This window comes from Carcharodon carcharias, assembly GCF_017639515.1.
Source record: "Carcharodon carcharias isolate sCarCar2 chromosome 33 unlocalized genomic scaffold, sCarCar2.pri SUPER_33_unloc_1, whole genome shotgun sequence".
Classification (NCBI taxonomy): Eukaryota; Metazoa; Chordata; class Chondrichthyes; order Lamniformes; family Lamnidae; genus Carcharodon; species Carcharodon carcharias.
Genome location: NW_024470690.1, coordinates 341,587 through 354,063, shown reverse-complemented (window position 1 = coordinate 354,063; position 12,477 = coordinate 341,587). Strand labels below are relative to the sequence as shown.

The 12,477-nt window shown below is 46.8% G+C and overlaps 1 protein-coding gene across 1 annotated transcript in view; it reads right to left on the bottom strand.

Annotated features, from left to right (window-relative positions):
* LOC121274147 (solute carrier family 2, facilitated glucose transporter member 4-like) overlaps nt 1–12,477 on the bottom strand; it is a 107,891-nt gene that overhangs the window by 85,561 nt on the left and 9,853 nt on the right. The window contains exon 3 of the mRNA XM_041181327.1: nt 10,399–10,574. Coding sequence (XP_041037261.1) covers nt 10,399–10,574 — 176 coding nt within the window. The remainder of the gene's footprint in view (nt 1–10,398; nt 10,575–12,477) is intronic.

Genomic DNA, 12,477 nt, shown 5'->3' with positions numbered 1-12,477 from the left:
GTGTTTAGTACAGAGCTCCCTGAGTTTAGTGTTGGGTGTTTAGTACAGAGCTCCCTGAGTTTAGTGTTGGGTGTTTAGTACAGAGCTCCCTGAGTTTAGTGTTGGGTGTTTAGTACAGAGCTCCCTGAGTTTAGTGTTGGGTGTTTAGTACAGAGCTCCCTGAGTTTAGTGTTGGGTGTTTAGTACAGAGCTCCCTGAGTTTAGTGTTGGGTGTTTAGTACAGAGCTCCCTGAGTTTAGTGTTGGGTGTTTAGTACAGAGCTCCCTGAGTTTAGTGTTGGGTGTTTAGTACAGAGCTCCCTGAGTTTAGTGTTGGGTGTTTAGTACAGAGCTCCCTGAGTTTAGTGTTGGGTGTTTAGTACAGAGCTCCCTGAGTTTAGTGTTGGGTGTTTAGTACAGAGCTCCCTGAGTTTAGTGTTGGGTGTTTAGTACAGAGCTCCCTGAGTTTAGTGTTGGGTGTTTAGTACAGAGCTCCCTGAGTTTAGTGTTGGGTGTTTAGTACAGAGCTCCCTGAGTTTAGTGTTGGGTGTTTAGTACAGAGCTCCCTGAGTTTAGTGTTGGGTGTTTAGTACAGAGCTCCCTGAGTTTAGTGTTGGGTGTTTAGTACAGAGCTCCCTGAGTTTAGTGTTGGGTGTTTAGTACAGAGCTCCCTGAGTTTAGTGTTGGGTGTTTAGTACAGAGCTCCCTGAGTTTAGTGTTGGGTGTTTAGTACAGAGCTCCCTGAGTTTAGTGTTGGGTGTTTAGTACAGAGCTCCCTGAGTTTAGTGTTGGGTGTTTAGTACAGAGCTCCCTGAGTTTAGTGTTGGGTGTTTAGTACAGAGCTCCCTGAGTTTAGTGTTGGGTGTTTAGTACAGAGCTCCCTGAGTTTAGTGTTGGGTGTTTAGTACAGAGCTCCCTGAGTTTAGTGTTGGGTGTTTAGTACAGAGCTCCCTGAGTTTAGTGTTGGGTGTTTAGTACAGAGCTCCCTGAGTTTAGTGTTGGGTGTTTAGTACAGAGCTCCCTGAGTTTAGTGTTGGGTGTTTAGTACAGAGCTCCCTGAGTTTAGTGTTGGGTGTTTAGTACAGAGCTCCCTGAGTTTAGTGTTGGGTGTTTAGTACAGAGCTCCCTGAGTTTAGTGTTGGGTGTTTAGTACAGAGCTCCCTGAGTTTAGTGTTGGGTGTTTAGTACAGAGCTCCCTGAGTTTAGTGTTGGGTGTTTAGTACAGAGCTCCCTGAGTTTAGTGTTGGGTGTTTAGTACAGAGCTCCCTGAGTTTAGTGTTGGGTGTTTAGTACAGAGCTCCCTGAGTTTAGTGTTGGGTGTTTAGTACAGAGCTCCCTGAGTTTAGTGTTGGGTGTTTAGTACAGAGCTCCCTGAGTTTAGTGTTGGGTGTTTAGTACAGAGCTCCCTGAGTTTAGTGTTGGGTGTTTAGTACAGAGCTCCCTGAGTTTAGTGTTGGGTGTTTAGTACAGAGCTCCCTGAGTTTAGTGTTGGGTGTTTAGTACAGAGCTCCCTGAGTTTAGTGTTGGGTGTTTAGTACAGAGCTCCCTGAGTTTAGTGTTGGGTGTTTAGTACAGAGCTCCCTGAGTTTAGTGTTGGGTGTTTAGTACAGAGCTCCCTGAGTTTAGTGTTGGGTGTTTAGTACAGAGCTCCCTGAGTTTAGTGTTGGGTGTTTAGTACAGAGCTCCCTGAGTTTAGTGTTGGGTGTTTAGTACAGAGCTCCCTGAGTTTAGTGTTGGGTGTTTAGTACAGAGCTCCCTGAGTTTAGTGTTGGGTGTTTAGTACAGAGCTCCCTGAGTTTAGTGTTGGGTGTTTAGTACAGAGCTCCCTGAGTTTAGTGTTGGGTGTTTAGTACAGAGCTCCCTGAGTTTAGTGTTGGGTGTTTAGTACAGAGCTCCCTGAGTTTAGTGTTGGGTGTTTAGTACAGAGCTCCCTGAGTTTAGTGTTGGGTGTTTAGTACAGAGCTCCCTGAGTTTAGTGTTGGGTGTTTAGTACAGAGCTCCCTGAGTTTAGTGTTGGGTGTTTAGTACAGAGCTCCCTGAGTTTAGTGTTGGGTGTTTAGTACAGAGCTCCCTGAGTTTAGTGTTGGGTGTTTAGTACAGAGCTCCCTGAGTTTAGTGTTGGGTGTTTAGTACAGAGCTCCCTGAGTTTAGTGTTGGGTGTTTAGTACAGAGCTCCCTGAGTTTAGTGTTGGGTGTTTAGTACAGAGCTCCCTGAGTTTAGTGTTGGGTGTTTAGTACAGAGCTCCCTGAGTTTAGTGTTGGGTGTTTAGTACAGAGCTCCCTGAGTTTAGTGTTGGGTGTTTAGTACAGAGCTCCCTGAGTTTAGTGTTGGGTGTTTAGTACAGAGCTCCCTGAGTTTAGTGTTGGGTGTTTAGTACAGAGCTCCCTGAGTTTAGTGTTGGGTGTTTAGTACAGAGCTCCCTGAGTTTAGTGTTGGGTGTTTAGTACAGAGCTCCCTGAGTTTAGTGTTGGGTGTTTAGTACAGAGCTCCCTGAGTTTAGTGTTGGGTGTTTAGTACAGAGCTCCCTGAGTTTAGTGTTGGGTGTTTAGTACAGAGCTCCCTGAGTTTAGTGTTGGGTGTTTAGTACAGAGCTCCCTGAGTTTAGTGTTGGGTGTTTAGTACAGAGCTCCCTGAGTTTAGTGTTGGGTGTTTAGTACAGAGCTCCCTGAGTTTAGTGTTGGGTGTTTAGTACAGAGCTCCCTGAGTTTAGTGTTGGGTGTTTAGTACAGAGCTCCCTGAGTTTAGTGTTGGGTGTTTAGTACAGAGCTCCCTGAGTTTAGTGTTGGGTGTTTAGTACAGAGCTCCCTGAGTTTAGTGTTGGGTGTTTAGTACAGAGCTCCCTGAGTTTAGTGTTGGGTGTTTAGTACAGAGCTCCCTGAGTTTAGTGTTGGGTGTTTAGTACAGAGCTCCCTGAGTTTAGTGTTGGGTGTTTAGTACAGAGCTCCCTGAGTTTAGTGTTGGGTGTTTAGTACAGAGCTCCCTGAGTTTAGTGTTGGGTGTTTAGTACAGAGCTCCCTGAGTTTAGTGTTGGGTGTTTAGTACAGAGCTCCCTGAGTTTAGTGTTGGGTGTTTAGTACAGAGCTCCCTGAGTTTAGTGTTGGGTGTTTAGTACAGAGCTCCCTGAGTTTAGTGTTGGGTGTTTAGTACAGAGCTCCCTGAGTTTAGTGTTGGGTGTTTAGTACAGAGCTCCCTGAGTTTAGTGTTGGGTGTTTAGTACAGAGCTCCCTGAGTTTAGTGTTGGGTGTTTAGTACAGAGCTCCCTGAGTTTAGTGTTGGGTGTTTAGTACAGAGCTCCCTGAGTTTAGTGTTGGGTGTTTAGTACAGAGCTCCCTGAGTTTAGTGTTGGGTGTTTAGTACAGAGCTCCCTGAGTTTAGTGTTGGGTGTTTAGTACAGAGCTCCCTGAGTTTAGTGTTGGGTGTTTAGTACAGAGCTCCCTGAGTTTAGTGTTGGGTGTTTAGTACAGAGCTCCCTGAGTTTAGTGTTGGGTGTTTAGTACAGAGCTCCCTGAGTTTAGTGTTGGGTGTTTAGTACAGAGCTCCCTGAGTTTAGTGTTGGGTGTTTAGTACAGAGCTCCCTGAGTTTAGTGTTGGGTGTTTAGTACAGAGCTCCCTGAGTTTAGTGTTGGGTGTTTAGTACAGAGCTCCCTGAGTTTAGTGTTGGGTGTTTAGTACAGAGCTCCCTGAGTTTAGTGTTGGGTGTTTAGTACAGAGCTCCCTGAGTTTAGTGTTGGGTGTTTAGTACAGAGCTCCCTGAGTTTAGTGTTGGGTGTTTAGTACAGAGCTCCCTGAGTTTAGTGTTGGGTGTTTAGTACAGAGCTCCCTGAGTTTAGTGTTGGGTGTTTAGTACAGAGCTCCCTGAGTTTAGTGTTGGGTGTTTAGTACAGAGCTCCCTGAGTTTAGTGTTGGGTGTTTAGTACAGAGCTCCCTGAGTTTAGTGTTGGGTGTTTAGTACAGAGCTCCCTGAGTTTAGTGTTGGGTGTTTAGTACAGAGCTCCCTGAGTTTAGTGTTGGGTGTTTAGTACAGAGCTCCCTGAGTTTAGTGTTGGGTGTTTAGTACAGAGCTCCCTGAGTTTAGTGTTGGGTGTTTAGTACAGAGCTCCCTGAGTTTAGTGTTGGGTGTTTAGTACAGAGCTCCCTGAGTTTAGTGTTGGGTGTTTAGTACAGAGCTCCCTGAGTTTAGTGTTGGGTGTTTAGTACAGAGCTCCCTGAGTTTAGTGTTGGGTGTTTAGTACAGAGCTCCCTGAGTTTAGTGTTGGGTGTTTAGTACAGAGCTCCCTGAGTTTAGTGTTGGGTGTTTAGTACAGAGCTCCCTGAGTTTAGTGTTGGGTGTTTAGTACAGAGCTCCCTGAGTTTAGTGTTGGGTGTTTAGTACAGAGCTCCCTGAGTTTAGTGTTGGGTGTTTAGTACAGAGCTCCCTGAGTTTAGTGTTGGGTGTTTAGTACAGAGCTCCCTGAGTTTAGTGTTGGGTGTTTAGTACAGAGCTCCCTGAGTTTAGTGTTGGGTGTTTAGTACAGAGCTCCCTGAGTTTAGTGTTGGGTGTTTAGTACAGAGCTCCCTGAGTTTAGTGTTGGGTGTTTAGTACAGAGCTCCCTGAGTTTAGTGTTGGGTGTTTAGTACAGAGCTCCCTGAGTTTAGTGTTGGGTGTTTAGTACAGAGCTCCCTGAGTTTAGTGTTGGGTGTTTAGTACAGAGCTCCCTGAGTTTAGTGTTGGGTGTTTAGTACAGAGCTCCCTGAGTTTAGTGTTGGGTGTTTAGTACAGAGCTCCCTGAGTTTAGTGTTGGGTGTTTAGTACAGAGCTCCCTGAGTTTAGTGTTGGGTGTTTAGTACAGAGCTCCCTGAGTTTAGTGTTGGGTGTTTAGTACAGAGCTCCCTGAGTTTAGTGTTGGGTGTTTAGTACAGAGCTCCCTGAGTTTAGTGTTGGGTGTTTAGTACAGAGCTCCCTGAGTTTAGTGTTGGGTGTTTAGTACAGAGCTCCCTGAGTTTAGTGTTGGGTGTTTAGTACAGAGCTCCCTGAGTTTAGTGTTGGGTGTTTAGTACAGAGCTCCCTGAGTTTAGTGTTGGGTGTTTAGTACAGAGCTCCCTGAGTTTAGTGTTGGGTGTTTAGTACAGAGCTCCCTGAGTTTAGTGTTGGGTGTTTAGTACAGAGCTCCCTGAGTTTAGTGTTGGGTGTTTAGTACAGAGCTCCCTGAGTTTAGTGTTGGGTGTTTAGTACAGAGCTCCCTGAGTTTAGTGTTGGGTGTTTAGTACAGAGCTCCCTGAGTTTAGTGTTGGGTGTTTAGTACAGAGCTCCCTGAGTTTAGTGTTGGGTGTTTAGTACAGAGCTCCCTGAGTTTAGTGTTGGGTGTTTAGTACAGAGCTCCCTGAGTTTAGTGTTGGGTGTTTAGTACAGAGCTCCCTGAGTTTAGTGTTGGGTGTTTAGTACAGAGCTCCCTGAGTTTAGTGTTGGGTGTTTAGTACAGAGCTCCCTGAGTTTAGTGTTGGGTGTTTAGTACAGAGCTCCCTGAGTTTAGTGTTGGGTGTTTAGTACAGAGCTCCCTGAGTTTAGTGTTGGGTGTTTAGTACAGAGCTCCCTGAGTTTAGTGTTGGGTGTTTAGTACAGAGCTCCCTGAGTTTAGTGTTGGGTGTTTAGTACAGAGCTCCCTGAGTTTAGTGTTGGGTGTTTAGTACAGAGCTCCCTGAGTTTAGTGTTGGGTGTTTAGTACAGAGCTCCCTGAGTTTAGTGTTGGGTGTTTAGTACAGAGCTCCCTGAGTTTAGTGTTGGGTGTTTAGTACAGAGCTCCCTGAGTTTAGTGTTGGGTGTTTAGTACAGAGCTCCCTGAGTTTAGTGTTGGGTGTTTAGTACAGAGCTCCCTGAGTTTAGTGTTGGGTGTTTAGTACAGTGCTCCCTGAGTTTAGTGTTGGGTGTTTAGTACAGAGCTCCCTGAGTTTAGTGTTGGGTGTTTAGTACAGAGCTCCCTGAGTTTAGTGTTGGGTGTTTAGTACAGAGCTCCCTGAGTTTAGTGTTGGGTGTTTAGTACAGAGCTCCCTGAGTTTAGTGTTGGGTGTTTAGTACAGAGCTCCCTGAGTTTAGTGTTGGGTGTTTAGTACAGAGCTCCCTGAGTTTAGTGTTGGGTGTTTAGTACAGAGCTCCCTGAGTTTAGTGTTGGGTGTTTAGTACAGAGCTCCCTGAGTTTAGTGTTGGGTGTTTAGTACAGAGCTCCCTGAGTTTAGTGTTGGGTGTTTAGTACAGAGCTCCCTGAGTTTAGTGTTGGGTGTTTAGTACAGAGCTCCCTGAGTTTAGTGTTGGGTGTTTAGTACAGAGCTCCCTGAGTTTAGTGTTGGGTGTTTAGTACAGAGCTCCCTGAGTTTAGTGTTGGGTGTTTAGTACAGAGCTCCCTGAGTTTAGTGTTGGGTGTTTAGTACAGAGCTCCCTGAGTTTAGTGTTGGGTGTTTAGTACAGAGCTCCCTGAGTTTAGTGTTGGGTGTTTAGTACAGAGCTCCCTGAGTTTAGTGTTGGGTGTTTAGTACAGAGCTCCCTGAGTTTAGTGTTGGGTGTTTAGTACAGAGCTCCCTGAGTTTAGTGTTGGGTGTTTAGTACAGAGCTCCCTGAGTTTAGTGTTGGGTGTTTAGTACAGAGCTCCCTGAGTTTAGTGTTGGGTGTTTAGTACAGAGCTCCCTGAGTTTAGTGTTGGGTGTTTAGTACAGAGCTCCCTGAGTTTAGTGTTGGGTGTTTAGTACAGAGCTCCCTGAGTTTAGTGTTGGGTGTTTAGTACAGAGCTCCCTGAGTTTAGTGTTGGGTGTTTAGTACAGTGCTCCCTGAGTTTAGTGTTGGGTGTTTAGTACAGAGCTCCCTGAGTTTAGTGTTGGGTGTTTAGTACAGAGCTCCCTGAGTTTAGTGTTGGGTGTTTAGTACAGAGCTCCCTGAGTTTAGTGTTGGGTGTTTAGTACAGAGCTCCCTGAGTTTAGTGTTGGGTGTTTAGTACAGAGCTCCCTGAGTTTAGTGTTGGGTGTTTAGTACAGAGCTCCCTGAGTTTAGTGTTGGGTGTTTAGTACAGAGCTCCCTGAGTTTAGTGTTGGGTGTTTAGTACAGAGCTCCCTGAGTTTAGTGTTGGGTGTTTAGTACAGAGCTCCCTGAGTTTAGTGTTGGGTGTTTAGTACAGAGCTCCCTGAGTTTAGTGTTGGGTGTTTAGTACAGAGCTCCCTGAGTTTAGTGTTGGGTGTTTAGTACAGAGCTCCCTGAGTTTAGTGTTGGGTGTTTAGTACAGAGCTCCCTGAGTTTAGTGTTGGGTGTTTAGTACAGAGCTCCCTGAGTTTAGTGTTGGGTGTTTAGTACAGAGCTCCCTGAGTTTAGTGTTGGGTGTTTAGTACAGAGCTCCCTGAGTTTAGTGTTGGGTGTTTAGTACAGAGCTCCCTGAGTTTAGTGTTGGGTGTTTAGTACAGAGCTCCCTGAGTTTAGTGTTGGGTGTTTAGTACAGAGCTCCCTGAGTTTAGTGTTGGGTGTTTAGTACAGAGCTCCCTGAGTTTAGTGTTGGGTGTTTAGTACAGAGCTCCCTGAGTTTAGTGTTGGGTGTTTAGTACAGAGCTCCCTGAGTTTAGTGTTGGGTGTTTAGTACAGAGCTCCCTGAGTTTAGTGTTGGGTGTTTAGTACAGAGCTCCCTGAGTTTAGTGTTGGGTGTTTAGTACAGAGCTCCCTGAGTTTAGTGTTGGGTGTTTAGTACAGAGCTCCCTGAGTTTAGTGTTGGGTGTTTAGTACAGAGCTCCCTGAGTTTAGTGTTGGGTGTTTAGTACAGAGCTCCCTGAGTTTAGTGTTGGGTGTTTAGTACAGAGCTCCCTGAGTTTAGTGTTGGGTGTTTAGTACAGAGCTCCCTGAGTTTAGTGTTGGGTGTTTAGTACAGAGCTCCCTGAGTTTAGTGTTGGGTGTTTAGTACAGAGCTCCCTGAGTTTAGTGTTGGGTGTTTAGTACAGAGCTCCCTGAGTTTAGTGTTGGGTGTTTAGTACAGAGCTCCCTGAGTTTAGTGTTGGGTGTTTAGTACAGAGCTCCCTGAGTTTAGTGTTGGGTGTTTAGTACAGAGCTCCCTGAGTTTAGTGTTGGGTGTTTAGTACAGAGCTCCCTGAGTTTAGTGTTGGGTGTTTAGTACAGAGCTCCCTGAGTTTAGTGTTGGGTGTTTAGTACAGAGCTCCCTGAGTTTAGTGTTGGGTGTTTAGTACAGAGCTCCCTGAGTTTAGTGTTGGGTGTTTAGTACAGAGCTCCCTGAGTTTAGTGTTGGGTGTTTAGTACAGAGCTCCCTGAGTTTAGTGTTGGGTGTTTAGTACAGAGCTCCCTGAGTTTAGTGTTGGGTGTTTAGTACAGAGCTCCCTGAGTTTAGTGTTGGGTGTTTAGTACAGAGCTCCCTGAGTTTAGTGTTGGGTGTTTAGTACAGAGCTCCCTGAGTTTAGTGTTGGGTGTTTAGTACAGAGCTCCCTGAGTTTAGTGTTGGGTGTTTAGTACAGAGCTCCCTGAGTTTAGTGTTGGGTGTTTAGTACAGAGCTCCCTGAGTTTAGTGTTGGGTGTTTAGTACAGAGCTCCCTGAGTTTAGTGTTGGGTGTTTAGTACAGAGCTCCCTGAGTTTAGTGTTGGGTGTTTAGTACAGAGCTCCCTGAGTTTAGTGTTGGGTGTTTAGTACAGAGCTCCCTGAGTTTAGTGTTGGGTGTTTAGTACAGAGCTCCCTGAGTTTAGTGTTGGGTGTTTAGTACAGAGCTCCCTGAGTTTAGTGTTGGGTGTTTAGTACAGAGCTCCCTGAGTTTAGTGTTGGGTGTTTAGTACAGAGCTCCCTGAGTTTAGTGTTGGGTGTTTAGTACAGAGCTCCCTGAGTTTAGTGTTGGGTGTTTAGTACAGAGCTCCCTGAGTTTAGTGTTGGGTGTTTAGTACAGTGCTCCCTGAGTTTAGTGTTGGGTGTTTAGTACAGAGCTCCCTGAGTTTAGTGTTGGGTGTTTAGTACAGAGCTCCCTGAGTTTAGTGTTGGGTGTTTAGTACAGAGCTCCCTGAGTTTAGTGTTGGGTGTTTAGTACAGAGCTCCCTGAGTTTAGTGTTGGGTGTTTAGTACAGAGCTCCCTGAGTTTAGTGTTGGGTGTTTAGTACAGAGCTCCCTGAGTTTAGTGTTGGGTGTTTAGTACAGAGCTCCCTGAGTTTAGTGTTGGGTGTTTAGTACAGAGCTCCCTGAGTTTAGTGTTGGGTGTTTAGTACAGAGCTCCCTGAGTTTAGTGTTGGGTGTTTAGTACAGAGCTCCCTGAGTTTAGTGTTGGGTGTTTAGTACAGAGCTCCCTGAGTTTAGTGTTGGGTGTTTAGTACAGAGCTCCCTGAGTTTAGTGTTGGGTGTTTAGTACAGAGCTCCCTGAGTTTAGTGTTGGGTGTTTAGTACAGAGCTCCCTGAGTTTAGTGTTGGGTGTTTAGTACAGAGCTCCCTGAGTTTAGTGTTGGGTGTTTAGTACAGAGCTCCCTGAGTTTAGTGTTGGGTGTTTAGTACAGAGCTCCCTGAGTTTAGTGTTGGGTGTTTAGTACAGAGCTCCCTGAGTTTAGTGTTGGGTGTTTAGTACAGAGCTCCCTGAGTTTAGTGTTGGGTGTTTAGTACAGAGCTCCCTGAGTTTAGTGTTGGGTGTTTAGTACAGAGCTCCCTGAGTTTAGTGTTGGGTGTTTAGTACAGAGCTCCCTGAGTTTAGTGTTGGGTGTTTAGTACAGAGCTCCCTGAGTTTAGTGTTGGGTGTTTAGTACAGAGCTCCCTGAGTTTAGTGTTGGGTGTTTAGTACAGAGCTCCCTGAGTTTAGTGTTGGGTGTTTAGTACAGAGCTCCCTGAGTTTAGTGTTGGGTGTTTAGTACAGAGCTCCCTGAGTTTAGTGTTGGGTGTTTAGTACAGAGCTCCCTGAGTTTAGTGTTGGGTGTTTAGTACAGAGCTCCCTGAGTTTAGTGTTGGGTGTTTAGTACAGAGCTCCCTGAGTTTAGTGTTGGGTGTTTAGTACAGAGCTCCCTGAGTTTAGTGTTGGGTGTTTAGTACAGAGCTCCCTGAGTTTAGTGTTGGGTGTTTAGTACAGAGCTCCCTGAGTTTAGTGTTGGGTGTTTAGTACAGAGCTCCCTGAGTTTAGTGTTGGGTGTTTAGTACAGAGCTCCCTGAGTTTAGTGTTGGGTGTTTAGTACAGAGCTCCCTGAGTTTAGTGTTGCATGTCTGCCTGTGCTTAAGAAGGAAGCTTGGGGTCTTGGCTAGTCTCAGACTCATGCCTCCCCTTGCTATCCCTAAAGCTGGAGATGCTGAGGCCAAGTGTTGTGTGAGTGGATTGGCCAATCCTCTCCCCCTCCCCAGACTAGCCAACACTTTTGGAGGGTGGGGGACGGAGCTAGATCAGTCATCTTTGGCTTTGTTAGTCCCTCTTGTCCCCTCCGCATTCTCCACCCATCCACCTCAGCCTTACCTGCCCAGCCATTCAGCAAGCGTGCCCAACAGGAAGGAGGAGAACATCCCTCCGATGGAGAATATAGCGACTGAGAGCGACCAGAGTGTTGTCAGTGTGGCTTGGTCAATGGGCTGAGGCTGTTGCACTGCTATCTGTCTCCGCATCCATGTCTCGTTGTAACTCCGCTCGATGATCTGTGGAGGTAGCAGGGTGGAAAGAAACATTCATGGCTACTTCCTTTCTCTGTCAATGCTACCAGCATTGTCCTGTCCTGTGGGGTCCACGTTAGCCTAGCAGCATGCTCCCGAAAGCAGCAAACTCAACCACTGGCCCGACATCCCCTCCTATGCTCCAGAGTGACATATTTCTTAGCGATGGTAAATGTGGGATAGCTCTCGGCCCCAGGACACTTGCGAGAACTCCTCAGCTCTGCACTAGTGACGTGGGATGTTGTTTACGCCCCCCAGAGAGACAGCAGGTGGGCCTCGGTTTTAGATGTGAACTGAAAGCCAGGCCCTTGGACACTGTGGTGCTCCTTCAGTACTGACCCTCAGACAAGCTTCTGGGGGTGCGGTGGGGGTGTCAGTGGCGTAGTGGTATTGCCACTGGACTGGTAATCCAGAGACCCAGGGTAATGCTCTGGGGACCAGGCTTCGAATCCCACTATGGCAGACGGTGGAATTTGATTTCAATAAATACCTGGAATTAAAAGTCTAATGATGACCATGAAACCATTGTTGATTGTCATAAAAACCAATCTGGTTCACTAATGTCATTTAGGGAAGGAAGTATGTCTTCCTTACCCGGACTGGCCTACACATGACTCCAGACCCACTTTTAAATGCCCTCGGAAATAGCTGAGCAAACCACTCAGTTGTAACAAACTGCTACAAAGTCTCAAAAAAAGGAATGAAACCGGATGGACCCCCCGGAATCGACCGAGGCACCGGAAACAACAACAGCAAACTCAGCCCTGTCAACCCTGCAAAGTCCTCCTTACTAACATCTGGGGGCAAGTACCAAAATTGGGAGAGCTGTCTCACAGACTAGTCAAGCAACAGCCTGACATAGTCATCCTCACAGAATCATACCTTACAGATAATGTCCCAGACACCACCATCACCATCCCTGGGTATGTCCTGTCCCACCGGCAGGACAGACTCAGCAGAGCGGGCTGCACAGTGGTATACTGTCGGGAGGGAGTTGCCTGGGAGTCCTCAACATCTACTCTGGACATGAAGTCTCATGGCATCAGGTCAAACATGGGCAAGGAAACTTGCTGATTACCATGTACCACCCTCCCTCAGCTGATGGATCAGTGCCTCCTCCATGTTGAACACCACTTGGAGGAAGCACTGAGGGTGGTAAGGGTGCAGAATGTACTCTGGGTGGGGAACTTCAATGTCCATCGCCAAGAATGGCTCGGTAGCATTGCCTCATAGCCTGACATAGCTGCTAGACTGGGTCTGCAGCAGGTGGTGAGGGAACCAACAAGAGGGAAAAACATACTTGACCTCATCCTCACCAACCTGCCTGCTGCAGATGCATCTGTCCATGACAGTATCGGTAGGAGTGACCACCGCAAAGTCATTGTGGAGACAAAGTCCCATCTTCACATTGAGGATACCCTCCATCTTTATGTGTGGCACTACCACCGTGCTAAATGGGATAGATTTCAAACAGATCTAGCAACTCGAGACTGGGCATCCATGAGGTGCTGTGGGCCATCAGTAGCAGCAGAATTGTACTCGAACACAATCTGTAACCTCATGGCCCAGCATATCCCCCTCTCTACCATTACCATCAAGCCAGGGGATCAACCCTGGTTCAATGAAGAGTGTAGGAGGGCGTGTCAGGAGCAGCACCAGGCATACCTAAAAATGAGGTGCCAACCTGGTGAAGCTATAACGCAGGACTACTTGCGTGCCAAACAGCATAAGCAACAAGTGATGGACAGAGCTAAGCAATCTCACAACCAACGGATCAGATCTAAGCTCTGCAGTCCTGCCACATCCACTCGTGAATGGTGATAGATAATTAAACAACTCACTGGAGGAGGAGGCTCCACAAATATCCCCATCCTCAATGATGGGGGAG